This window comes from Caretta caretta, chromosome 14, assembly GCF_965140235.1.
Source record: "Caretta caretta isolate rCarCar2 chromosome 14, rCarCar1.hap1, whole genome shotgun sequence".
NCBI lineage: Eukaryota > Metazoa > Chordata > Testudines > Cheloniidae > Caretta > Caretta caretta.
In genome coordinates, this window is record NC_134219.1 from 42,434,474 (window position 1) to 42,460,744 (window position 26,271).

The window sequence follows — 26,271 nt, forward strand, 5'->3', positions numbered from 1 at the left end:
CCCATTAGACAGGCTGATTTGTTGTTAGAATGGTTGGGCTTTGCCCTAGTGCTGTCCTGAACACTCTCAGCAGCAATGCCTTCCGGGTAGGTATCTACAGTCCCAGTCCCTAGAAAGATCACCCAAGCAGTGGATCCTGAGAGATTTGAAGATGCTGCACTGTGGGACTCATGGAACCGCTGTGGTTGGTCCTTGCCCATGTACACCGCAGAACAGGTCAGACTGACCCAGGTCAGCACAGCCCAGGAGTTAGTTTTGCTGCAATCCAGTGTAATCCCAGTGGTAAATGACATGGACCCCTGAGCTGTCTGGAGCCCTTTTGTGTGTGGATTCAAGGTGCTGGGGGAGGGGGGGCGGAGGAGGTTTGTGCATTATTTAGCACAGTCACCTCCTGTGCCGGCATCTGAGTTTAACCCCTTCATCCCAATGAGAAACCTCATCTCCCTGCTGGGCCTGGGATGTTTGTCAAAGAGTCTTTCCTTCCTAATGGCCGCACTTCATCACTGCTCAGTGCTGTTGTGGGGTGGCAGGCTGGTCTAGCAGTTTGGGCACTGGACTGGACCTTCGGATATCTTGGTTGTATTCCCAATTCTGCCACTGACCTACTGCATGACCTTGGACAAGTCACTGCCCTCTCTGTGCCTCAGTTTCCCTTCCCCACCTCTTGTCTACTTCGTCTGCAAACTGTTCAAGGTGGGCATTGTCCCTCATTGTGTTTTATGCAGGGCCCAGATCTCATTTGGGGGCTGTGGGGACTGCTGTGATCCAAATAAAACTAATAATAAGTTCTATGATACAAATCAGTAACAAGATCAACAGCTTGTAACTTCCCCATCTCCAGCCTGAAGGCAGCATTCTCACATAGACCGGCCTGCAGCTCTTGTGATTCAAGCCTCACTGATCATTTAACCGCTTCTGTTCTGTAAAAAGCAATTTTCCAATGTGCTGGGGGGAGGGGACTTGACACCTGGCTCTGCCCAGGCCCCACCCCGACTCCACCCCTTTTCCCAAGGCCCCACCCCAAGTCTACTCACCCCATTCTGCCCCATCCCCGGAGGGTGCCAATGCTTACTCCTCCTCCTCTCCCCTCAATAGCCCCCACAGCTGAGCTTGACAGGCGGGAGGCATGGAGAGGCACTGATCAGCAGGGCCTGACAGCAGTACCCACGCGGTTGGCACCTATGATAAAAAAGTTCCCTTATTTCACCAGGGGAAGCTGGTTTTAATAAGGATTCCACTTCTTAGATAAAAGTCTCCCATGTCAGGTATCTTGAAAGACTATTTTTTGCCCTTCTTGCCACTCTCCCAGATCATCTATTTTTCAGTAGTATCTCCCATTCAATGAAGGCTTTGGAGAGCTGAATGATGCAGATACACTTGCAACAGGCAACTTCCGGTGAAATGAACCTTGTAACCAAAGTTATTACCATTAAATTTGACAGCAACTCCCTACCTTGTACTCCTGGGCAGCTTCCTCTGTAGGAACCACCATGTGAGCTCTGTGCACTTGGGATCTGTCGCACACCACACAGATGGGGGTTTGATCCTCTTCACAGAACAGTTTCAGAGCCTCCTGGTGTTCCCCACACACCCTGCCCCCTCCTGCTCCTTTTGCTGCCTGAAAAGTCAGCCCCTTTGGCTATTTCTACATTTGCCAGCTGCCTGTTGGGCCTGAGGTTTCTCTGTTGCAGTTTCTCTGCACTGAGGGCAGGAGGCGGCTGAGTCGGGTCCCTCCCAGCACTGGGCGATGCAGGCGCGGCAGAAATTGTGCCCACACTCCAGAGTGACAGGGTCTGTGAAATACTCCAGACAGACGGGACATGTCGCTTCCTCCTGGAGACTTTCCACGGGGCTCTCCGCAGCCATGGCTCCCTCTGGGCAGTGGGACAAGGTTACTTTCACTTTCCTGAGGTCAGGAAGGTAGGGGCAGGCTGGGGGTGGGGGTGCTGTACCAGCACTGATGGTGAAAAAAATCCAAATAAAAACAAAAAACAAAAGCCTGGCCCCCCAACTGCCCCAGCCAGGGCCCCCACAATGCCAGAGCCAGACCCCCACGCCTCCACCCCACTCTGGGCCCCATGCAACACCCCCCCCACACACACACACTGTCCATGCTAAGGCCTCCACCATACACCCCCACACACTGTATATACCAGCACCCCCTACTCATTCTGCATTCAAATCCCTCCCCCCATACACTCTGGGGACCCCCTGAAGCAACACCTCTCTGTGCCCCGCCAGAAACCCACACAGCCAGTGTCCCCTTTGCCCCTCTTACCCCCTCCCCCCCCCCACGATACCACCAGTCCATTGTGCTCACCAGGACCCACCAACCAACACTAAGAGAAAGACAGGCCAACACACCGAGCAGAACTTTTAATATTTTTTTAAAAAAAGAAACAGAAAAGAAAAGCAGGGGAGCCGACCCGAGGTGCAGCCAGTACACACCCAGAGCAGATCCCCAGCAGACACCCCCTCCCAGGCTGGTGCACCCCAGATAACCAAAGACTGACCAATAATTAGCACAGGGCAGTGGGTGCCACTCCCCTCCCCCCACCAGCCCAGTCGAGCCACCCCCAGCCCAGCTGTGCCAACCCCCCAATTCGCGCAAACCCTGCTGCAGCCTCCGCCTGCCCCTCCCCCACACAGCCTGTGTGTCCCCCCGACCCCAGCTGCCCCACAACAGCCCCCCCGCCCCGGTGCACTGCAACTGCCAGGCCAGCAGGGCAAGGGCAGGTTAAATCGATGCTGCTCTGCTGCAGGTACTGCTATCCCCCCCTCAAACCACAACGCCCGCCCCCCCCCAACCAACAACCTCCCTGCCATGAACCAGGCGCAGCAAAGCAAGCTGGTGCCTGGGGTGGCCCTGCTGAAGGGGCGGCACTCCGGCAGCAGCCCCGGCGGCAATTCGGCGGCAGCCCCTCTCCGTTGTTTCCCAAGGCTGCAATTCACTTCACCTCTGGGTGCCCTAGATCCCACCTGCCACATGGGGCTAATGCTGACCCTGCCTCCTAGGCTGAATCCATTCATGGCTGTGTGGTGATGGGGGAAATGGCGATACCAAGGTGAGTAGATTTGGGCTGAATTACTCCACAGTCTGAGAGTGAGAGCCAGCTCCCTGCAGGGGGCACGGGAGAGTGAGGGACTCAGGCCAGCTCCGCATAGAGGGGGGTCAGGGCTTTAGCCCTGCAGCTTCTGCCGCTAGGGCATCTGGGGGTCCTGAACTGGGGGCTTCAGCCCCACGTCTTCTCCCAGGGTCCAGGGCTTCTCCCACCCACCCTGCACGGCTTCTGCCGGGGTCCGTGGCAGTGTTCCCTGTAATTTTTTATGTCCATGTGCGGAATGACTTTTGTTATGTGCACCAATATGGAGGTGTGTGGTAGGGCTGGGGCCAAGCGGTCTCAGGGGGGCTCAGGGCTGGGGCATAGGGTTCGAGTGTGGGGCAGGTGAGGGCTCTGGCTGTGCATGTGGGGTTAGGGGTCAGGCTGGTGATGAAGGGTTTGGGGTGCTGGCTGCCCCGGGTACTACCCCCAGCCCTCTCTCACCGAAGCAGCTTGGGGCCACTTGAGAGGTGCCTCTCCATGGTCACAGCATCTCCAGTGGCTCAGCCGGGGGCATCTGTCCCCCAGCCAGAGCAGGTCTGGGCTAGGCTTGGTGGGGGTCAGGGAAGGGGCGTAGCTGAGAGGGAATTTAGGTCCGGGGTTTCTCCTTTATCCCCACCCTGCCCAGCGCATCTCCTGCTGGGGTCTGGAGCTTCTCCTCCCCCTAATCTGCCACTGCACCCATCCAGCCTGTGCGCATAGGAGCCCTGCAGCATGCCTGGGTGATTTCAAACGGCCTGGGGCTCCCGGCCACCGCTACCAGGACCACCGCAGTGGTGGCAGCCAGGGTCCGCAGGCCCTTTGAAATCTCCTGGGCCCCTAGGCAATTGCCCACTTGCCCCCCCGCCCCCAGTGGCCCCTGGTGGGTGAAAGGTGTAACTGCAGCACGTCTCTGACAGAATGTATTTTCTGCAGAGAAAAAGAAAATTCTGGATGGCACATGAATTCTGTGCCTACGCAGGGGCACAGAATCCCCTGAGCAGTGTTTGATGGCTTGTGTTGCTCTCCCTTTTATCTAATCCCCGGTAAATGCAGTTTCACCCCTTTTAATTATTTATTTTATTACTCTCATTGTTCTTAGTTCACCATCACTTTGGGTAAGACTGTGTAGAGGTATGTCATTGTGCTACCTGGTTCACGATTGACTTACTTCGCCCATGTTCACTAAGGGCACTGGCCTATTGTTGGTTCAAAGCCCCTTAAACGGATGAATGTAGCAGCTTCCCTTTGTCCAGGTTAACGGTTACACATGAGAGCAAGACACAATAGCAAAGAGAAGACCCGAGGCCACTCTGGAATTTTTGTGTTGTGTGTGTGTGTGTGTGTGTGTGCGTCCACACGCGCACCCAGTCACAAGTTGACTGAGAGAGTTTGGAGCAGTGAGCAAAGGAAGATTTCTGAGGTTTTTTTGGATGGGTGGGATGGTTTGGTGCCTCCTTAGATAATGGAAACAGAACTTCCTACATACTTTGTAAATACACTAGATTGTATGAAAGATACCAGACTCATCATCAAATTCTGCTCTCAACTAGAACAGTGCGCAGGGCCTTCAACATCAGCCATCCACTCGGGTCAACCTAATAACACACTCTTGTATGAAATCTCTCTCAGAGGCAAATTTCTACTGTAATTTTAACTAAACATAGATATACAGTAGTGATAACCCCAAGAAATCATATGGTACATCATGCCTCAAAGAATTATGATTTAAAACCAAATATGTTTGGGGTTCTTTTCGTGTTTTGTTTCTGAGCCTTTAGGAGTGCATTAGATTCACATTTTCACTTTTTTTCCAAAACCACAAGTTAAAATTTTTTTTATTGGTATACTTAGTGAAAACTGTGATTCTCAAGCAATCATTTGATTCCAGAAGCTTGTGCTTTCAGAATAAAAACACCAAATACTGCCACCCTCATGGTAAAATGGCAAGAGTCGGTAACACTGGTGATATGTATTTGGCTATCTAGACACACATGACACTGGTATCAATGACAATTGCACTGAATACAGCTAAGGACATGGTTACATTCTGTTTCTGGATACCAGGCCGTAGCTTGCAAGCTGAAATTGCAACCATTGATTGACTGTTACTGCTCCAGAAGGTTCCATATATCTGAAATGGCTTTATGTTCCTATGACAATTAATACCATTTTGGACTTCCAATATTATGAACTTTTTATACCTTTTAATTAAAAATAATAAACCTAATGTCTGTAACTAATCCTCCCATTCTGTGAACACTGAAGCATATGCTTTTTGGAGGTAGCTGCCCTGGGACATGTGTAAGGTGATCAGTAGATACTGCCAGGCTTATGGCCTGAGGACATCCTCATTTTTTGTACCTCAGTGGTGGCAACCCTATTTCAAAGCCTTCGCTGTCCTTCATTCTCACAAGTTTACTTTTTTTCCCCTTCCAAACAGGGGTATCGTTTGCTGGTGCCCCTCCAACCTTGGTTCCCCCGCCCGCAAAATTTTCATAGCTCTTTGCCAGGGGTTGTGTGAAAAACAGCCCCATCAAATTTAGCCATCGGGTTTAGCTACTAGTGGTGGTTTCTGATACTATCCATATCACGTCTTGCTTTCCTATCTGAATTAACTACCCCCAACTTTCCACATGGGTGTCTCATTCAGAGGGCCCTGCCTGCCACATCCCTCCTCACCCCCGCGAGACCCCCCCCCCGCCTGCCACTCACCACATACTTCCTCACCCCCCCCGTGAAACGCCTGCCCGCTGCTCACTGTGTGCCTCCTCACCTCCACCCTATCCCCTGTGAGATCCTTCCCCCACTGCTCTCCATGACCCTCCTTTCCTTCACCCCCCCAACAAAATCCCCCCCCAACTGCCACTTGCCCCATCCCTCCTCATCCCCCAGCCCCTGCAAGATCTCCCAGCCCACGGGTCACTGTGTCCCTCCTCTCCTCAACCCTCCCCGCAAGACTGCCCAGCGCACCCTGTCCCTCCTCTCATCCACCCCCCAACCCACAAGATGCCTCTACCCATCACTCACTGTGTCCCTCCTCTCCTCCATCTCCTTGCCCGTGAGACTCCCCATACCTCACTCATGTCCCTCCTCTACTCCATCGCCCCGTGAGATCCCCACGTTGCCATGTCCCTCCTCTCACCCATCCTCTGCCCGCAAGACCCCCAACCTGCTCCGCATCCTTCCTCACCCCTCCTCCCCGTCAAGAGCCCTCCCCCCTTGCCGCATCCCTTATCAACGCTGCCCTCACATGGGCAGGAGAGTGATGCAGTGAATGGTGGTGGCTGAGCAGGGCCTGCGGTGAAGTGGGGACAGGGCCTGGGGGGGGCACCGGGGTGGAATGGGGTTGCAAGAGGTGGGACAGGGAACTAGCCTCCCCCAGGGGAAGCTTCACCCGCCACCCGTGTTAAGGCTGTTTTAGTGCTTGAGGGGTTCACGGTTGATACCTGGTGAGTGAAATCTAAATACAGAACAGACAATCAGTGGGGGGTTTGTGCCCTGCTTTGTAACTGCCCTGAGGTTGGACCTCATGTTCTTGAGCTGCCCACAACAATTACGGCTGGGACATGAAGGTGAAGGAAACAAGAATTGTTTGTAGTGTTTTTATTTTACAATAAGTAGGTGGAAAGCAGGAAAGTAAAAGGAGCTAAGACAGAGTTTAATGACCACAGCATATTGTAAGGAGATCCACAGCTACTCAGAGCAGTTTGCTTAATGGCACTAAAATAGCACCAATGCCCAGGAATTAATATAGGGAATTAATGAGTTACAGTCTCACTTTCAGAAACACATCATAAATCCCTCTGTCCCTCTCAGGTTCCCTTTCCTTCTCCCTTTTCTTTCATACTCTCCTTCTCTACTCAGCATTTTTCTAGCCCTCACTTGTGATCCCTGTTTATTTTCCTGTGTCTTTCCCACTCTTCTCCCCTCCCTCCCACAGATCAACCCCCTTGGCTGCTCCCTTCTTTCCCCTGATTTTATACATTCCCCTCTTGCTGCCCCAGCGAGATCTAATCCCACAGATCTGCACAAAATGCGCCCAGCTGCTGCAGAGCTTCCAGCTTCTCCCAAAACCCTGATTGATTCATGCTGGGTCCCCACCTCTGCCTGTCCCCAGCCCGGCTGTTAGTTCTGCCCCCTGCCCAGCCCCCGCCTCTGCCCCTCAGGGCCCCTCTGCCCCTCCTGCAGCCCCAGGGGTTCCTCCCCCTCCCCCTCTGCCTCCTGGGGCTGCAGGGAGGGAGGGGGAGGAGCTTCCAGGGGCCATAGAGATGAGGGGGCAGGGGCTGGGTAGATGGGAGTCCTCCAAGGTCATAGAGACTAGGAGCCGTGAGGCTAGAGAGGCTGATTTCCGGTTCCCCCCTCTGCTGTGGGGCTCAGGGACGCAGTCGGAGCCGGGATCCCTCCCACACCCAGAGCCAGGGGCGGATTCTCTCCCCAGGGACGGAGCCCGGCGGGAAAGTGAAGATCGGGGCCTCGGCACCAGCATCGATAAATGTCACCTGCCCCCGGCCACAGTCCAGACAAACCCAGATCCTGCTGGGGGCCTGGCTCAGGGGCAGGGGGGTCTCAGGGGAGGTGAGAGCCCGGAACTGATCCCAGTCCCACTCCACTGCCCAGATCCCCCCCTCAGGGTTACAAATGATCTCTCCCTTCCTCCCCACAGACTCTCTGGCCACCCCCACAGCCCAGTATCGCCCATCCTCCACCTCCACCTCCCAGCAATGTCTCCCCGCGGTGAATCCCTCACAGCCCAGCACACATTCCCAATAGTCAAATCTCTCAGGCTTGTTGGGCACATCCTCCTCTGTGTCTCCCCATCTCACACTTTTCCCATCCTCAGACAGGACGAGTTCGGGATGAGCCGTGTCTGGATCCAGAGTCACATTCGCTGGGGAGAGAGAATCAGAGCGTGAGGGGCAGAGCTCGGCCCTGGGGGAGGGTTTGATGGCGTCAGTGACAGAATCTGCCCCAGCTGGGGAGTGACTCAGGGAATCTCCTTCCTCCAGGATTTACCCGTCAGCTCTGAATGGGGAGCAGCTCTGAGAGGTCAGCACAGTGCAGGGGAGAGTCAGGCCCTAGGCAGAGATGGGCCAGCCGTGCAGCCAAAGGGTCACTTGAGCCAGGTCTGGGACTCAGGCTCTTTCCTGTCCTGCTCCACATCTCTCCTGGGAGGGGACTAGAGACCCAGGTGTCATGGGGGGCCCCACGGAGTGGTGAGAAACTGAGCTCCCTCTCCTGAGTGCTCACTGACACGCCTCACCTCTCCCTGCAGTTTCCCATCTTAAACCCCACATTCCCAGATGAGAGAGCATTGCTATGGGGAGAGAATAGATGCCTCCCATCCTGCACCCTCACCCTACGTGAGAGCAAGGGGAGTGCTGGGGGAGAAGGAGCACGAGGTTCATCTTCCCGTCTGACTCTGGCAAAGACCAGACTAACTCAGCAGACACATATTAACAGACACACACACCCCTCACTCACTCAGCCCTTGCCCAGCATGGGGCAGGAGCGGTGACTGCGGGCAGGGATGGCCTGTGCTGGTGGAGGGTCCAGCCGGGAAATAAAAGGGTCTGAGCGGGAAGGGCAGCCTGCCCTGCCACTAGTGAAATGGGGGCACTAGGACCCTGCGGCAGCAGATGATGCAGGGAGGTAGCAAGGAGCTGCAGGGGAGAGACAGGGACACTCTGCTCTGGGGCCCAGGGAGGTGCAAGGGGGGCAACAAGGGGGGAACAGGGGACACTCGGAGGGGGCACGGGGGCGGGGTGGGAGGTGGGGCCAGGGGGAGACCTGGCCCCGAACATTGGTGGAGCCGGGCCCTCAATATTGCTGGAGCCACGAGCCCATATAACTCACCGCTGCGGCTTGCCAGTAGGGCCGTAACAGGGCGTATCGGCTTCCTTTCACCTCTGCTGTTATTACCTGTAAAGCTCCTTTCTCCACTCCCACTACCCTGCTGTTCTCTGGCAACATATTGTGTCCCTGGGGTTGGCCCATTAGCCGGTGTCCCGTGTGTGTGTTTTATGATACAATCTCCAATTACATGATCACACACTGTTTTTGCCACAGGACCCCTGCCTCATTCTTTCACTGCCCAGGATGGATGCACAAGGGGTGAGAATTAAGGGCGTACAGGGCAGCATAAAACTAGCATTTCCTAACTCCCAAGTGTTTTACATTTCAGCCTAAATCATCTTCTGTTCAGGGGGGTTGTGCAATATTCTGTACTTGTATCATGTCCCCTCTTGCTCCTCTCTTTTAAAGGTAAAAATCCCCCGTTTTTTCAATCTCTCCTCGTGCTGATTCTCATTGCCTTTCTCTGAGCCCCCTTTTCTTCTTCGATACCCTTTCTGAGGTGGGGTGAGAAGTACCCAACACAGTACTCCCGATGAGGGCAAAACACTGATTTCTATAACGGCTGTATAATATCTCCCTGTTGTTCACCATCCCCCTTTTATGGATTCTCAGATTTTGTTTGACCTTTTCCCCAGAGCTGCGCAGAGAGCAGAGGGTTTTGTCAAGCTGGCCACAGTGAATTCCAGGTTGCATGACTGAGGCCTTGGCTACACCTGCATGTTATAGCGCAATAGAGCCGCCCAGAGCGCTCTCCCTCACTCCCCGTCCACACTGGCAAGGCACGTAGAGCGCTCCGACTCCCTGGCTAGAGCGCGGCTGGTCCTCCACCTCCCCGGCAGGGATAAGGTTTGCTGCGTATTGGGTGAGACTCTGCGGCATCAGTGTGGACGAGGAGTAACGTTACAGCGCTCTGACTGCCCTCCGGAAACGTCCCATCATCCCATTAACTGAAGTGACCGCTCTTGTCTTTGTTGAGAACTCCGGCTGGAATGCGGAAGTGGCCCTTTCGAAGCTCCATTTCAGAGACCCGGCTGCTTATCAGCTCGGAGAAACAGCTACTGTTTGCTTTGAGTAACTGGAGAGAGAGGCGGGGTCTGAACTTACAGACAGCGTGCTGACAGACTCTCAGCATCCCAAAAACCCACTCTCTCTCCCCCCACATACACACAACACACTCCACCCCACCCCACGCCCATTTGAAAAGCACGCTGCAGCCACTTGAATGCTGGGATAGCTGCTCATAATGCACGGCTCCCAATGCCGCCGCCAATGTGGCCACGCCCCTGCGCTGTCAGCTCTCAGTGTGGACAGACTGCGGCGCTTCCCCTACTGCGCTCTCCGAAGGCTGGTTTAACCCAAAACGCTCTACAGCTGCCAGTGTGGCCAAGCCCTGAGCTGCTGATGTACTTATTTTCAAACCCTGTAATGTGAACGAGTTCAATTTTTTCCCTCCATGATATGTTCATTTATCACCAGTGCACTTCGTATCCCACCAGGTTTCCCTTTCACACAGCTTGGGGGGGGAGAGGTCCCTCTGAACCGCCTCACAGTCTTCACTGGACTTGACTAGCCAACCTCAGCTGTGGCCCCTGGAAGAAGAATCATTCCTCACAGGGCCACTCCCGAAATCCCCTGTGCATCCCTCTATTCCTCTCCCACTCCCTAACCTCACCCCTCCCCATACCACTCCTCTCCTGCCCCATCTTCCCCAAGGAATTCCAGAGCGCACACTGGCTCCCTCTGTGCCCTTACTGGCTTCTCATGCAGCTTGGATCCTGCCGTGTGTTTGGGGGGTTGCAGTCAGTGTGTGATGGGGTCTCGGTATCTCTGTGTGTGACCTATGGGGGTCTGTGTGCAGTGAATGTGCTAAGCCCTGCTGGCTGCCATGTACCTGTGCCACGGCTAGAGCAGCAGCAGCAGCTGTCTGGGCACATGCAACCCTGTTAGGGCTTCTGAAAATTGAAATGAGCAGCCTAGACATTAACCTGGCCCTGGCCAAGCCCTTTGTCCACCCCTCCCGCCCTGAGCCTCCAGCCCCATCAGGCTCTCTAACAGCATCTCGCTGAGAATCCTCTGAGCTTCCAGTGGGCACAAAAACTCCTTAGGCGCCCAAAATCACAACGTTGGCCAGACAAACCTTTGAGTCTTTTCACCTTAGTACAGAGCCATCCCTGCCCCAAAGAGCTAGTGTAAAATATTAACTGTGTGACAAAAGGGGACTGGAAGTCTCAGGGCAGGGGAGCTTTGGATATCGATGCAATAGGAGCTGTAGTTACCTGGGCAGACGATGTTTCTTCTCCAGTCTGAAACCAAACACAGAGAGAGGGATGAGAACTCAGCTGAGTGAATGCAGCAACACCAGGGCTCTGGGATGAAGAGCAGCTGGCTTACGCTGAACCCGGGCAAGAGCAAAGTGATTGAGAAGCAGGGACACATTTTGAAGAACGAGATGAGACTCTGCCCTTCATTTCATTGAAACTGTACAGACCCCATTCACCAAAGTCGAGGTGCAAAGACTAGGTGACCTGGTAGCATCAGTGTCTAAACAACCCAGCTCACTAGCCCCAGGTCTACACTGGGGAGCCGGGGGGGGCTAGGGTAAGGGAGATCGACCTAAGATACACAACTTCAGCTACGGGAATAGCGTAGCTGAAGTTGACGTATTCAGGTCGACTTACTTCGGTGTTCTCACGGTGGCGAGTCAATCGCTGCCGCTCCCCCGTCGACTCCGCTTGCGCCTCTTGCGGCAGTGGAGAACCGGAGTTGATGGGAGAGCGCTTGGGGATTGATTTATCGCGTCTACACTACATGAGATAAATCGACCCCCAATAGATCGATCGCTACCCACCGATCCGCCCTAGGAAACTTTGCATCTTCTTGGGGGCAAGAATCTGGCCAGTGATCCCTGCCTCTGCCACCGCCAGGCTGGGTTACTGTAGATCACTGAATCCACAGCTGAGTGTGAAGGCTCCAGCTGCTACCAGATGCAGCTGCCGGCCTTCTCCAGGGCTTAGGCCACAGTGAACCCATGAGGCCCATGTTCCAGTCCCTTCACTGGCTCCCAGTCCCCTTCTGATGCCAGTTTAAGGCTGTGGTTTTAATCTGCAAATCAATCAAAGAATCCAGCCCCAGTGGAGGCTATTTGTGAGCCGTCCAGGTAGGAGGCTACAGAGGTCCCTGCTCCACCCCCACCCCACGTCATTCCACCCCCTTCCCGAAGTCTCCAGCCCCACCCTGCCTCTTCCCCTCCTCCGCTCCCAAGTGTGCCACATCCCTGCTCCTCCCCTTCCTTCCCAGAGCACCCTGAGTGCCGTGAAACTCACGTGAGTGCTGTTTTGCGGCAGGTGGGAGGCACTGGGAGGGAAGGGGAAGAGTTGGTCAGCAAGGCCGCCAGTGGGCACTAGGGGGAGTGGAGAGCTTGGCTGTGGGTGGGTGCAGAGCACCCGCTAATTTTTCCCTGTGGGTGCTCCAGGGCTGTTGGCACCTATGGCCAGTGGTGACAGCAATAGCAGCAGCAGCAAGCCAGTTGCAGAGGTGGAGGCAGCAGTGGACATGTTGCTCAATGCTCCCCCAACCGACAAAAGTTTCACCGACAAAAGTACCGGTGTGGACAGTGCTATGTTGGCGGGAGACACTCTCCCACCGACATAGCTACTGCCGCTCGTTGGGGGTGGTTAAATTATGCTGGTGGGAGGTTGGCATAGAGCGGCTACACGGGAGAGCCCATTGCAGGGCAGCTGCAGTGGTACGGCTGTGCCGCTATAAGCCTTAAAGGGGCCATTATAGAGCCTTAAAAAGGCTCAGGAGTTAAATTTGCCCAGATTATTGGGTGGGGTCTCAAAGTTTTTCTGGTTTGTATTGCTAAGAGGAACCCTTGACACTGCACCCAGTCCTTGGTGCTGCCGACTCCACCTGGCAGAAGGGTGAGAGATTGATAGATCCAGAGATAGTTTCAAACCACGGAAAAGGCTGCATTCGAGAAATAGAAACACTCACCAAGTTCACTTTGAAGATCATCTAGGTAACAAAGAATCAGAAACAAATACACACTAATTAAGTGCATCTCTTCTAGGATGGAATCAACCCCAGCCTCCCATCCTGCAGCCTGTCCCTCTCAAACCCATTGATCCAGGCAACGGGCAGGGAAACTACTGAGGTCTGGAGAGAAGAGTCCCTTTCCAACCCACGGGCAGGGCACGGAGCGCCTGCGAAGTCCCATAGGTTGTGGCTTCACAGCAGCTGAATACCCCCAATTGACCCATGGCAGCTAACCAGGCTCACAAGACATGGGGTGGGGGCCTGTAAAATTGGGGTGTGGACATTTGGGCTCATTTTGTGTCTACACTGGAGTAAAGTATCAAAAAATAACTGATTATCTGCATGGACTTACAGTTCTGAAAGTTTTGAATTCCCAAGGGAATTAGGGCCAGTTTTTTAAAGGTATTTAGGTTCCTAACTCCCACTGATTTCAGTTGGCATTAGGTGTCCAAATACCTTTAAAAAGCTACCCTTAGAGCCCATTCCCGCTTCCGTGCATATTCCATGTTCCCATTCACTTTGCTGGGAGCTTTAGGAGTGCACGGAATGTAATATTGGGCCCTAAAATTATCAACATTATTCTTTTAGTGATGTGACTTGTGCATTTAGCGTTGGATCCTACACTCGTTGAAATCAAAGGCCCAGCTCTAACTGATGTTCGTGGTGCAGCATCAGGGCATTCATGTTTTTCTCATTTAAAAAATAAAACACGAGGAGACAAATTTGAACAAAGTTTTCTTGTTGGAGGAAAGGGCACAACACTTACCGATTTTTGTATCACAGTTCCCTAAAAAACAGAAATAAATATAAATTATTGTTAGGAGCCTTTTTCTCATGGATATACGGTTGTCTGAGTTTTGTGAAAGTTGAACATCGTGTCTCACTTTCCATAAAACCAGTTGGGGTGAAACTGATCAGGCTTAATCTCATCCCAATTTCCTTTTAACATTAAACGAAAAAATGAACAACTCCTCCTCCAATATAATTACACACAAGATCCACATTGGACCAAATTATTTACTTGTCAGATGAGGCAAGAGGACATTTGAGGGCACAGAGTCCTCCTGGTCCCCCATGTCATGGTGCCTCCACCACCATGTGGATTTCATCCTCAGAGAAGATACATTTCAAAGAACATTTTCTTTCTGATTTTCTCTTACCCACATACTGAATAATTATCAATACATTATCCCTGATATTTCATGTGATACTCAAATTGATCTCTCTTTAATAATTATCATCATAAATAATAAAACAGCAAACAACTTAATGGAAAAGCTTCTATGTAGAGTAAAATTGAATTTACTGATTTCTCCAAGATGTTTCCCTAAAGAAATGAAATGAAGCAAACAGATGGAAATACAAGTTATTTAAGAAGATTTCCAGTTAATGGAGATTTCAAGGTGTGTTTTCATGATATGAACGCCTGGCCCCTAAATACCAAACATTTCATTCATGTTTTACTACCCATGTGGCCACACTAGAGTTAAGTGTCCAACAGTAACTGACTATTTTCAAGGATTTACAACTCTGAAAGGTTTGAATTCCTTATGCAATTAGGGTCTGATTTTTCAAGGCATTGAGGAGCCTAACTCCGACTGATTTCAGTGAGAGTTAGCTCACCATGTACCTTAAAAAAATCTAGCCATTTGAGCCCAATCCTGCTTCCTCACATTCCCATTGGCTGTGCTGGGAGCTCTGGGGGTGCAGACTGGAATTTCTGGCCCTCAAATTATCAGCATTATTTTTTAACGAAATGACTTGTGCATTCAGTGCTTAATCCTCCACTCATTGAAGTCAATGGCAAAGATCTAACTGGTGTTAGTGATGCAGTATCTGGGCTTTCATCTTTTTCTGGTTAAAAAACTCCACCCCAAAAATTCACAGATAAACAAAGAAATACCCTTATGAGGAGTCAAATTTGTACAGAAGTTTTACTTGTTGGAGGAAAGAGCACACCATTTACAGATTTCTATATCCTGTTCCATTAAAAATAAACAGAAATAAATATAAATTCTTATTAGGAGCATTCTTCCCTTGGTTATACAGTTCTCTGCATTTCATGAAAGTTGCACAGAGATTATACAATTCATGAGCCTTTGAAGGGTTTCATGTTCTCAAGACCAGGAGAAAAAGGTTTCCCTTCTCCATCTCTGACTTCTTGTTTCTCACCATAGTCAGAACTCAGGTTAAGGCTCAGAGCTCATGTCTATTCAGACCCCTCTTTTCCACTGTGTATATTTTTTTAATATTATCTGTTGGGATGAAATTTGCCAGGCTTTGTCTCATTCCAATTTCTTTTTAACAGTAAATGAAATCACAGACAACTGCTCCCAAAATAAAACAACACACAATCTTTATGGGGACCCAACTCTGTCCAAAATATTTACTTATCAGAACAGGGAAAAAGACATTAACTAATTCCCAAAGTCCATGGGGACTGAGGAGGGAATAACTGCACAGCTGGGTGGGAAGTGAGCAGAAAAAAATGAAAGAGTGAAGAAGGTTTGGGATGAATCTCCCCCCCTTCCCCAAGCACTCCATTCAGCTTAACTGAGGCAGTTCTGGGGGAGAAATATTCTGTGCCTGTAAAGGGCTGATGCAGATCACTGCCTCCAGGAGCAAATGGGAACCTTAGTAAAATTTCCTTCCCTGTGCTGCTGAGGGGAGCACAGGGCAGGTCCGTGCTTCCCCTGCTTGGCCCAGTGTAAAATTTCATTCTTCCCTTTTTCCATTTATTAGAAGAAAATTTCTTGTTAATTTCACTAAATTTTCCCTTGTGACGTTTACCTTTTATTTTAAATAGATAAACAGTGAGGCCAATGAAACCAAACAAAACCAGCAGATTCACACTCAGAGCCACCATCCATGGATTCACCCTCGGGAAAAAGGAATCTGAAAAATAAACCCCCAGGATTTGCATTAGTTTGGAAGCAGGGACAAAACTAATTTTTTTCTATTGCATGTAAATACATAAATAGCCCCCAGCAGGACGTATGTGAAGTAAGAGTGAAAACATGACCCCCCCCCCCCCTGCCCCATGCTGCACAAAAGACCAAAACCTGATTTTAAAAATTACTCCAGCCAACACAGCTTTAGCACTGATTAAGCTGTGAATGAACAGGCCTGGTTTGATTCATGGTATTCAGAGCTTTACTGAGTTCAGGGGCAAATTCTCTGCTCACAAAACCGCATTGACTTCGGTGGAGTTATGCCAGCAAACAATTTGGTCCTCACTGTTCAGCAACATTCAGAAATTGCAAGAGTAATTAGAATGTTTTTCATAGATTCATAGATACTGAGGTCAGAAGGGACCATTATGATCATCTAGTCTGACCTTCTGCACAACGCAGGCCACAGAATCTCACCCACCCACTCCTGCGAAAAACCTCTCACCTATGTCTGAGCTATTGAAGTCCTCAAATCATGGTTTAAAGACTTCAAGGAGCAGAGAATCCTCCAGCAAGTGACCCGTGCCCCATGCTACAGAGGAAGGCAAAAAACCTCCAGGACCTCTTCCAAGCTGCCCTGGAGGTAAATTCCTTCCCGACCCCAAATATGGCGATCAGCTAAACCCTGAGCATATGGGCAAGATTCACCAGCCAGATACTACAGAAAATTCTTTCCTGGGTAACTCAGATCCCACCCCATCTAACATCCCATCACAGGCCATTAGGCCTATTTACCATGAATATTTAATTTCCAAAATCATGTTATCCCATCATACCATCTCCTCCATAAACTTATCGAGTTTAATCTTAAAGCCAGATAGATCTTTTGCCCCCACTGCTTTCCTTGGAAGGCTATTCCAAAACTTCACTCCTCTGATGGTTAGAAACCTTCGTCTAATTTCAAGTCTAAACTTCCTGGTGGCCATTTTGGTGAGTCACTAATAATTTCCCCAATTATTTCGATGAATCATAATTGCAATGAATCCAAACATTAAGTGCTACAAATTGATTCATCTTCTTTTGCTGTTCTTGTGTTTACAGCATTTACATCATCTAGCCAGGGTGGGCATTTCAAACATGCCTAAGGCCTTCTCCACACAGGATTTGTGCCCTGGTTTAGTGAAATTGGTGTAACGCTCATGCAGTCATTGTTACATTGATTCCACAGCTGACCACGTCACAGGACTCCCCCAATTTAACTAAACTGATTGACAAAACCTTAAACTGTAAATCAGCTGAAGAGTGTCCTTTATCCATTTAGTATAAATCAGTAAGGAACTGACTTACACTAAATGCACAGGACACTCTGAAACTGACAGAAGAGCGTTTAGAGAAAGGGTTTCATCAATAACTCAGGAGATAATCAGGGCGGCTTTTGTGTGTAGACAAAGGCAAAGTGAGTTATGAGCACAAGTCCTACTGAATGTCAACAGAAACAAGCCCACATCATTTGGTGACATTTCACTAACTGAAAAGGTAGCAAACAAACGATGGTGTAAAAACTGCTACATTCAAAAAAAATCACTGAGGGGAAGTTAAGTTTTTAGGAACAAACTCTTTCAAGGTTTGGTGAATATTTCTTTCCAAAATCATTCTTTTTTTTTAACTATTTTTTTTAAGTTAGAGTTTCAGGAGTATCAGAGTTAAGATTAAATTTACATGAAACCCAAAACTCTGATAACTCTGAATATGCAAAATTAAGGCAATCAGATTGCCTGAGTTGTGACCCTGTTAAGGTTCCAGTATCTGAACTTCTTTGTTTTTATGTAGGTTGTAAAATATGCACAACTGATGCTTCAGTTCTTTGTTTCTTAGGTTTTGTTTTGTTTCTGATGGAGGTGATTTCAGTATGTGGGTTTAGCTGGTAACTGACCTGCTATATAAACTGTTGATTGCTTTTCTTGATTGAGAATGGTGTTCCTGATCAAACAGGACAGGTTCTGGTTTGAACGTTCTTTTATAATAATAGAATTTTCTGTTTCAAACAGGCCACTATCCCCGAGGGATTTTGCTTCAGAGAGCGACGGTAATTCTTTCCCACTGAGATCTCTCCAAAGAACCTTGGGCTCTGGATACCAACCAGCCGATTGACAAACCATCCGGATCCCTCCATCCTGGTGACTCGCCACCGAGATGAGAGGATTGGAGCCCAAACCTAGAGGAAAATTACATAAATGTGTGATAAATCAATGGGGTAACTTAACAGCTAAAAAACGATGAGTGATAGATTGTGGATCCATTACTCCCACTCGAGATCACTTGCTCATATAGAAGGGATAAACAAACACTGGAATTTCTGAATTCCCAATACGCATGGACACAGGAAAACACGTGAACAAATATTTAAAATAATTTCACTGAATAAGGAGAGATATTTTCCTCTCCACCCAAGAGCAGTGGAACACTGAACACCTTTGGAAATCCGGCCACTTCGTTTAAATACCTAGTGGGGTATGAATTTTTCAAAAAGCCAGATTTTAGTATATTGGATAAACATTTTGATTGTTCTCTTTTTAAATAAATAAATAAATAAATCTAACTGGCTCCATGGTTCCTGTGTCAGAGCAGCAGGGGACAAACGCTCGGCCTCATCTGCTAGTGGTAAATACTTAACTTGTCCCCGCCCCCACCTTTATGTGGCCTCAGCCAATGAGAAAGCTGCAACTGATTTTGACTGCACCCCTAAATAACCACCAGTAGTGACCACGTCAGAAGGCCTGTACACCTGGCAGCCCCACCTTAGCCACGCCTCAGAACGACGGCCGAGGAATTGGAAGACCAGGGACCGTCCACACGTGAGAGGCTCCAGCAGCGCAGCTTCACCTCTGTGGTGCTTCAGTGTAGACACTACTTACACCAAGGGCAGGACTTCTCCTGGTGTCCCAGGTGACACCCCTCTCTGAGAGGCAGGAGCTAGGTTGACAGAAGAATTCTTCTGTTGACCCAGCCCTCCCTGCATGGCGACTTAGGTCAGCTTAGTTTTGTCGCTCATGGGGTGTGTATTTTTCAAATCCCTGAGAGAGATAGTTCAGCTGACCTACTTTTTTAGTGTAAACCAAGCCCATATTTGTCTAGAAGTCTTTTCCCTCCTTTCTCTCCCTCCTTTTGGAGTCAGTCAAGAACACCTTTTGGGCAAGGAAATCTCTTGACCATTCTGAAAATGCCTTTAATAAAACGTTGGGAAAGTTTTCAGCATATTTTCCAAAGTGTCTGAATGTGGTCGTGTGCTGAAATCTAATCACGCTGTGTTACTCTAAAATAATTCACAAGTTGCTAGTCACAGTTGTTGCAGTAGAAAAGAACAAAAACTGCAGCCCAGGCTGAGATAATACAGACTAGAGCAACTGACCTGCTATCTTCAGTTCCAATAGGGCTTCTTCATAAAAAGAACCATCTTGAACAAAACAGTTGTATTGTCCTTCATCTGAGCGTCTGATATTAAGAATCTGCAAGGAAACATTCCCATCTAGGATGCCATCTTTCAAAAGCTCCGTCCTTTCATGATAGTCTGGCATCTGCTTTCCATACTGATCCTTTCCTCCATGATACAGGTGCACAACTGAAAAGAACTCAGATCGGAACCATCTCACCTCCATGTTCTCAGCGCTCATCCTGGGGGACAGGTGACAGGGTAACACAATGTTCTCACCCACAATGGCAGTGACAGGGTGACCAGGACCCATCACTCTGAACTCAGCTGTGAAATACACCAAAGCAAAAAGAGAACAACCTCAGAGAGAAAATAAAATATATTCATGACTGATTCAATAGGTTCAAACTTTCCAAAAATTCAGCCTGGGGCAGACACCTGGTATGCAAATTTCCAGCCTGAACATTGAAAATTTGGCAATAAGAAACAATAAGAAACAACTGAAAAGGGTGAGGGGAAGAGTTACATTAATAAGTGACAGGCCAGCTCACGTATAGGTGTCACTGATAACTCCCCATATATTAATTTGACATGCCACAGAGCCATTTCAGTGCCCCGTGAACGGACAGGGTGACCTGAGTATATGCCCTGTGTACCTGAGCTCTGTGATCTGTTCCGACCCGTCACTATATTTCTGATGTGATTTCTCAGCATTGGTTTTAATATGAGAAGGATGAAAAGATGAAATCCTGACTCCACTGAAGTCAACAGAGATCTCCCAGAATTTCACCCGAATGTTTTGGGACCCGGCTTCTTTGGAGACCACCACCTCTCACCTCGTATGAGGACACAATTTTCATTGAGATCAGCTGAGGTTCTTGAGTTAACCTCCTTTGCCCCCCTCCACCTGTATTTAGTGAGACGGGGTCACTGCCAGGACATTTTCAGTAAAGGGTCTTCAACTCTGGGACCCACGTGCCTTGGCCTCACTGAGCCAAATCACTTCAGCTTTAGGCCAGGTTGCCTTGGTGTTTGAGAAAGGATTGTGTCACAGAGGATGCAAGCATGTGAACTAGGATGCTCAGCGTGACCCAAGGTGCGTAGGGCAGCCCACAGTGGAAATGCCAAGGTCAGGGAAGGCTGCAAAAAGGAGAGCAGCTTCTCCCAAAACTGGTGGTTTACACTATAGTTAGATTCACCAACCAGTCACAAATTGTGCTCCTGATCCCCCACACTGGATATCAGAAAAGAAATCAAACAGCCCCCTTTACTGCATTCCAATCTCTGGCTCCCAATCAGCGAATAGGTTCAGTACAGTGAGACATTACTTAAAACTCTATTCACTTTACAAAATGTTCTTTTAATTCCCCAAAGGACCAGACACATTACCAGATCAATACTAGTTTGAATCTTACCCAAAAGACCATGCTGCCAGCCAATCCTTTAGTATCTAAAACTAAAGGTTTTATTAGAAAACAAAAGGAACGAAAGAGAAGAGAGTTGCTAAATGGTCAAAGCAATCAGATAGATAGATAGATAGATAGATGAAAGAAAGTGACTTCAGAATCCATATATCAGGTTCTTAGCAGCACTGGTGAATTTGCTAGCTTGCAAAGTTCCTCTGGAACACATCCAGAGCTTGGATGGGTCTATCAGTCCTTTGTTCAAAGCTTCAATTTGTAGGGAAGTTACTCCAGAGGCGAGAAGCAGGACTGCAGACAAAACGGAGAAGATGCAGCTGCCTTTTTATATCCTTTGCCATGTGGCGTGTACATCCTTTGTCCCAAACACAAACTCACAGCACATGGGCATAAAAAGGTACTTGGAGTCCCCTGTCCATAGGCATGTCCTTACATGTCCTGAAAAACAATGAGGAGTCCGGTGGCACCTTAAAGACTAAGATTTATTTTGGGCGTAAGCTTTTCCCAAATAAATCTGTTAGTCTTTAAGGTGCCACTGGACTCCTCGTTGTTTTTGTGGATATAGACTAACACGGCTACCTCTCTGATACTTGTCTACATGTCCTGCTGACTCATAGCCCCGGGCTTCTCTCAATGGTTCATTCTACAGCTGATTGCCTTTGATGGGCCATCAAGCGGGCCGGATAGTGCTGATGCTGGACTGTCTGGGGGTGTCACCCAAATGCACAGCACAAGATTGACACACAAATATACCACACATATTTATATCTCACCATACAAAGATGATACATACCGATAAACAAGCTTATCATATTTAGCAAATCATGCTTTTTCCACTGATACCTTACATAGAATCATAGAACTGGAAGGGACCTTGAAAGGTCATCAAGTCCAGCCCCCTGCACTCATGGCAGGACCAGCACCACCTAGACCATCCCTGACAGGTGTTTGTCTAACCTGCTCTTAAAAATCTGCAATGACAGAGATTCCACAACCTCCCTATGCAATTGATTCCAGTGCCTAACCACCCTGACAGTTAGGAAGTTTTTCCTAATGTCCAACCTAAACCTTTCTCGCTGCAATTTAAGTCCATTGCTTCTTGTCCTATCATCAGAGGTTAAGGAGAACAATTTTTCTCCCTCCTCCTTATAACAAGCTTTTAGGTATTGAAAACTGTTAACATGTCCCCTCTCAGTCTTCTCTTTCCCAGACTAAACAAAACCAGTTCTTTCAATCTTCCCTCATAGGTTATGTTTTCCAAACCCCTAATCATCCTTGTTGCTCTACTCTGCACTCTCTCCAATTTGTCCGTATCTTTTCTGAAATGTGGCGCCCAGAACTGGACACAATATTCCAGTTGAGGCCTAATCAACGCAGTGTAGAGCAGTAGAATTACTTCTTGTGGCATATCTTGTATAAGATTTATTGCGATTTTGTAATATTGGTATCAATGCTACTATAAATGGTCACCCATATTCCATACAGCCTCACACACAGATACTATAATGATATAAGTATCTAGATAGATAGAGAAACTGCATTGCCTCATATGCAGCGGGTGGAGAATTACTCCTCCAGAAGTGCTGGGGAGGAAGTGGAGACTTATTTATTGATATTGAGCCAATCTGAAATTTGTTTTAGGGGTGGGTTTGGGGGTTGTTTTGGTTTTCGGGTTTTTTTTTTCCCCCCAGCTTTGTACAAAGGAGTGGAATAGGCACAATTTATAAATCACTGCGATGAAACAAATCCTACAACCAGCAGCAGGACCAGTGGGATTCCTACCTGATTCCAGCTTGTGAATGTGATAAGTAATGAAGAAAATGACCAAATGAGGCAGAGAGGTGCTCATTGTGGAGCTAGGACAGAATGAAAGAACCTTCCTCTTCACTGTAACTTGATCTGGACAACAGGCTAGGGAAGAGAAAAATACTTTACCAAAACATGTTTTGCATTCAAATCTGATTTGTTAGAAAAAGGAACTATTATCTGTAGTTAGTGAATTGAACGGATTGTTTCTGGTCACCATGTCCTTCAAGCTTTTAGAGCTGGTAGACCTCATCCTCTCACACCTTGTTTTTAATGATAGGTTGGAAGCGAAAAACTAACTTTCCTGCTTTTTCAACTCCCAACTGGTTTCTCAATTTTGAATGGACGAGTCATTGAACTGAGCTAGTTGGGTACATTGAAATGAATAAAATATTTTCTCTGCACTTGCAGAAGAGGCTATTGCTGTCAAACGCTGGGTGAGCCCTTCAACAAATTCTGGTTCCACCACTTCATTGATCTTATTTTCTTTAAAACTTCTCCAGCAAACATGTACTGCTTGAATTTTATACATTACATATATGCCTTAGCATCAGTTGTCATAATTTTAATTTGAAAGATAATTTCTAATTTTAAAAAATCCAAGTTAAAGAAAAGCCTCTGATCTAAATTTTCTTTTAAAAAATCATTTTTAAAGATGAATTTTCATCCACCCTGAGTGTCTGACATTTCCTTCAGACCCCATTGCCAAAGAATGACAGCACTTTGAAGATTTACATTAATAGGTGGGATACATTGGATTGGATGAACTATTGAAGACAGCTGAAATTTGTTTGTCTCTTTCAAAAACAGAGCAGCAGCACTGCCAACCACAGTATCCAAAAATCAAAAGTCAGTGTAACGCCGGCCCATCCTATCGTGTTCGGTCTGTGTCGTATTGTCCGGTCTTGTGTTGTCTGCAGTGGCACTTGAACAGTTTTTAAAGTGTGGGTGCTGAAAGCCAGTGAAACTCCCCCACACTTTTCACCTCGTGCCCCCCTTACCTCTCTCCGTGGCCTCCACCCCCTCCCCTCAGAGCTGGGGCTGGGACCAGGGCTGTGTCTCTAGGAGTGCAGGGACACAGACAGGGGTCAAGGGGCTGAGGCTGGTGGCAGACATGGGGCCAGGAAGGGAGCCCCAGGCACGGGACCGGGAGTGGAGCCCTATGTAAAACCTGGGGACGCTGTACTACCCCCCACGCCCCTGCTTCCCATGCCTATGATTGTCTGGTCTTGTACCTTTGATAAGCTGTAAAACTGCATAATTCCTTAATTTTATTAGAGTATCCATGAAGAATGTGGTATTTGGGAACATATGCAAGTTGTAAATTGTTGTGGTTGTTTTGTGCTTTAAAACGTTTGTTTCTTTATGAAAATCAATCCAAAAAATCCTCTCCTCCTCTCACATCAATTCATAACTAGAGCATTCGGGCTTTCAGAAAATTACCAAATACTGTGAGACTTAAAATAAAAATCACAAAAAGTTATGAGAGTTGACAACACTGCAGCTGGTCAAAAATGTTTGAACAAAAATTATTTTTTCTATAGAAAATGACTTTTGGACTTTTTTTTAAAAACTGATGTTTTCCTATTATTTTAACGTTTCTAATTTTTCAATGAAATGATGCTAAATTAAAAAAATATTTCAAAAATATTTCAAACTGATTCAAAAGGAGAAACCTTTATCAAATGGAATAAAAACATTTTATTCGCCCATCCCTTATCCTGTCTCAAAGGAGGAAAGGGAGCAAAAATGAAAACTGAAAAAAAGAAAAACTAAAATCTAATTTTTTGTTCAATAATACGTGATTGAAATTTGAAAAATAAGCAAATTGTTTTAAACAAAAACATAATTGGTAAATAGCTGTACTCCGATAGGTTTCTTCATGATATTGCCCCTTGAATGGCTTTTCACACAGGAGGAGATAATCTGTTACACAATGTATACATTTCCCTTTTTTAGTATGGCCTGAAGTCCCTACTCAGTGACACTCCTGAACACAGGATCAACTTGAGGCACATGCTCACTTCCCACTGAGTTCAGGAGGAGAAAAGGAGGCAGTTTTCTGCTTCGATTGATTGTGAGCATAATTGTATTTTTTACAAGAACAAAAGGATTCACCCCCTCCCTGCAGTCAAGAGGCAGAAAACTAGACTGATGGCCGCTGGGTTTGGTGCAGGAAATTTTCTGTATTCAAAATAGAGGAAGTTACAAATCTCCCCCAAGAACAGTCTTGGGCCCACTGTTATTGAATAAAATTCAGCAAAACAAAGAAATGACGAATTCAACAAGCTGTAAAAGTCTCGTGTTACATTGCTGTGAAAACAATCCGCAATGTATGTGACAGTCCCTCACTTTGAACGTAGATGTACTGTCAAGTTCCCAGAAAGAGAGAAACAAATTCTCACAGGATTATTTACTCCTTGTGTTTTGAATAATCTGTCCCAGCAATAAGGCTGGTGCATTAGACGTTAGAAACAGTCCTTCTGGAGCAAATTAACCCACCTGGTTGGGTCTTCTGAGAAGTTTAACATCTCCCGGGTGTGGCCAGACTTGGCTCCTCTGGCTGGGACAGTCCCATGCTCGGTGCCTGTTCCCGTCGGTCACGGAGGCGGCTCAGCTCATTCTGGCGATCGAGGAGCTGCAGTTTTGTCTCGGGGCTTCTCCGGGGAAGGTTGTGAACAGAAACGGGGTTTGCTCCGATCGATAAACGTGCGCTGGGCTCGCAACCTTCGCCCGGGGACAGTGAAAGTAAAACTGGAAATTGCCTCAGTCCAACCCCTGTCCCGGGGGGAGGGGAGAGTCTCCTCTTAAAGACACAGCCCCAGTCCCGCGGGGCCGCCAGTTGGGGGGGGGACCGGAACTTTGTGTTAAAATTTAACATAAAGGGGGTTTGTTGTTGCGGGAGGGGGTTTGTTTTGGGGTTTTTTTTTTTTTTTACTATTTAGTTGACTAGACTCAGCAAAAGCAGGAAGCAGATTCTCTCTGAAATCAGGCCTGGATTCAGGTAACTGGGTCACCTGAACAGCGGACTCTCAGCCCAGTCCGGATTTCAAAAAGAGAAAAGCTTTTGCTGAATATCATAAATGGCAACCCCCCCCCCCACCACCAACAACAAAGCCCCTTTTGTTAACATAAAGTGACAGTTTCCCACTGACGATCGTGACCTTCCAAAACAGCAAGGTCATCAGAAGTGATTTGCTCTGTGCCGTGCTGGCCCCGGTCTATGAGAGAGACAAGGTGGAGGATGTTTGATCTTTTACTGGATCAACTTCTGTTGGGGAAAGAGACGAGCTTTCCAGCAACACAGACCTAAAGAAGAGCTCGGTGTAGCTCCAAAGCTCCTCTCTCTCAACAACAGGAGTTGGTCCCCTAAAAGATTTTATCTCCCCCACCTGGTCTGAGTTCAACAAAACTCAAACTTCTGAAAACCAAGAAATACAGAGTTAAGGTAAAAAGAAAAGGAGTATTTGTGGCACCTTAGAGACGAACCAATTTATTTGAGATGCACAAATCCAGGTTTTCTCACCCTCCGCCCTGCCCCCCCCCACTGCTGGTAATAGCCCATCCAAAGTGACCACTCTCTTCACAATGTGTATGATAATCAAGGTGGGCCATTTCCTGCACAAATCCAGGTTCTCTCACCCCCTCACCCCCCTCCAAAAACCACACACACAAACTCAATCTCCTGCTGGTAATCGCTTATCCAAAGTGACCACTCTCCCTACAATGTGCATGATAATCAAGGTGGG

The 26,271-nt window shown here is 48.2% G+C and overlaps 1 protein-coding gene across 1 annotated transcript; it reads right to left on the minus strand.

Annotated features, from left to right (window-relative positions):
- Positions 1 to 6,671: 6,671 nt before the first annotated feature.
- On the minus strand, positions 6,672 to 25,100 carry LOC142068379 (butyrophilin subfamily 1 member A1-like). The gene is made up of 9 exons (XM_075119097.1): positions 25,073 to 25,100; positions 22,499 to 22,627; positions 19,275 to 19,622; positions 17,799 to 18,080; positions 15,765 to 15,869; positions 14,281 to 14,301; positions 12,933 to 12,953; positions 11,213 to 11,239; positions 6,672 to 7,971 (listed from the first exon to the last, which is right to left on the minus strand). Exons 1-9 carry the CDS (start codon positions 25,098 to 25,100, stop codon positions 7,457 to 7,459), a joined length of 1,476 nt encoding a protein of 491 aa, XP_074975198.1. The 3' UTR covers positions 6,672 to 7,456.
- Positions 25,101 to 26,271: the final 1,171 nt, after the last annotated feature.

Coding starts and splice junctions, on each gene's coding strand:
- LOC142068379 (XM_075119097.1), bottom strand. CDS start 25,100: ATGGGACTGTCCCAGCCAGAGGAGCCAA. Junction 22,628..25,072: donor GTCCCAGCCAGAGGAGCCAA/GTCTGGCCACAC, acceptor TCTCTTCCCTAG/CCTGTTGTCCAGATCAAGTT. Junction 19,623..22,498: donor CATTCACAAGCTGGAATCAG/GTAGGAATCCCA, acceptor TGTATTTCACAG/CTGAGTTCAGAGTGATGGGT.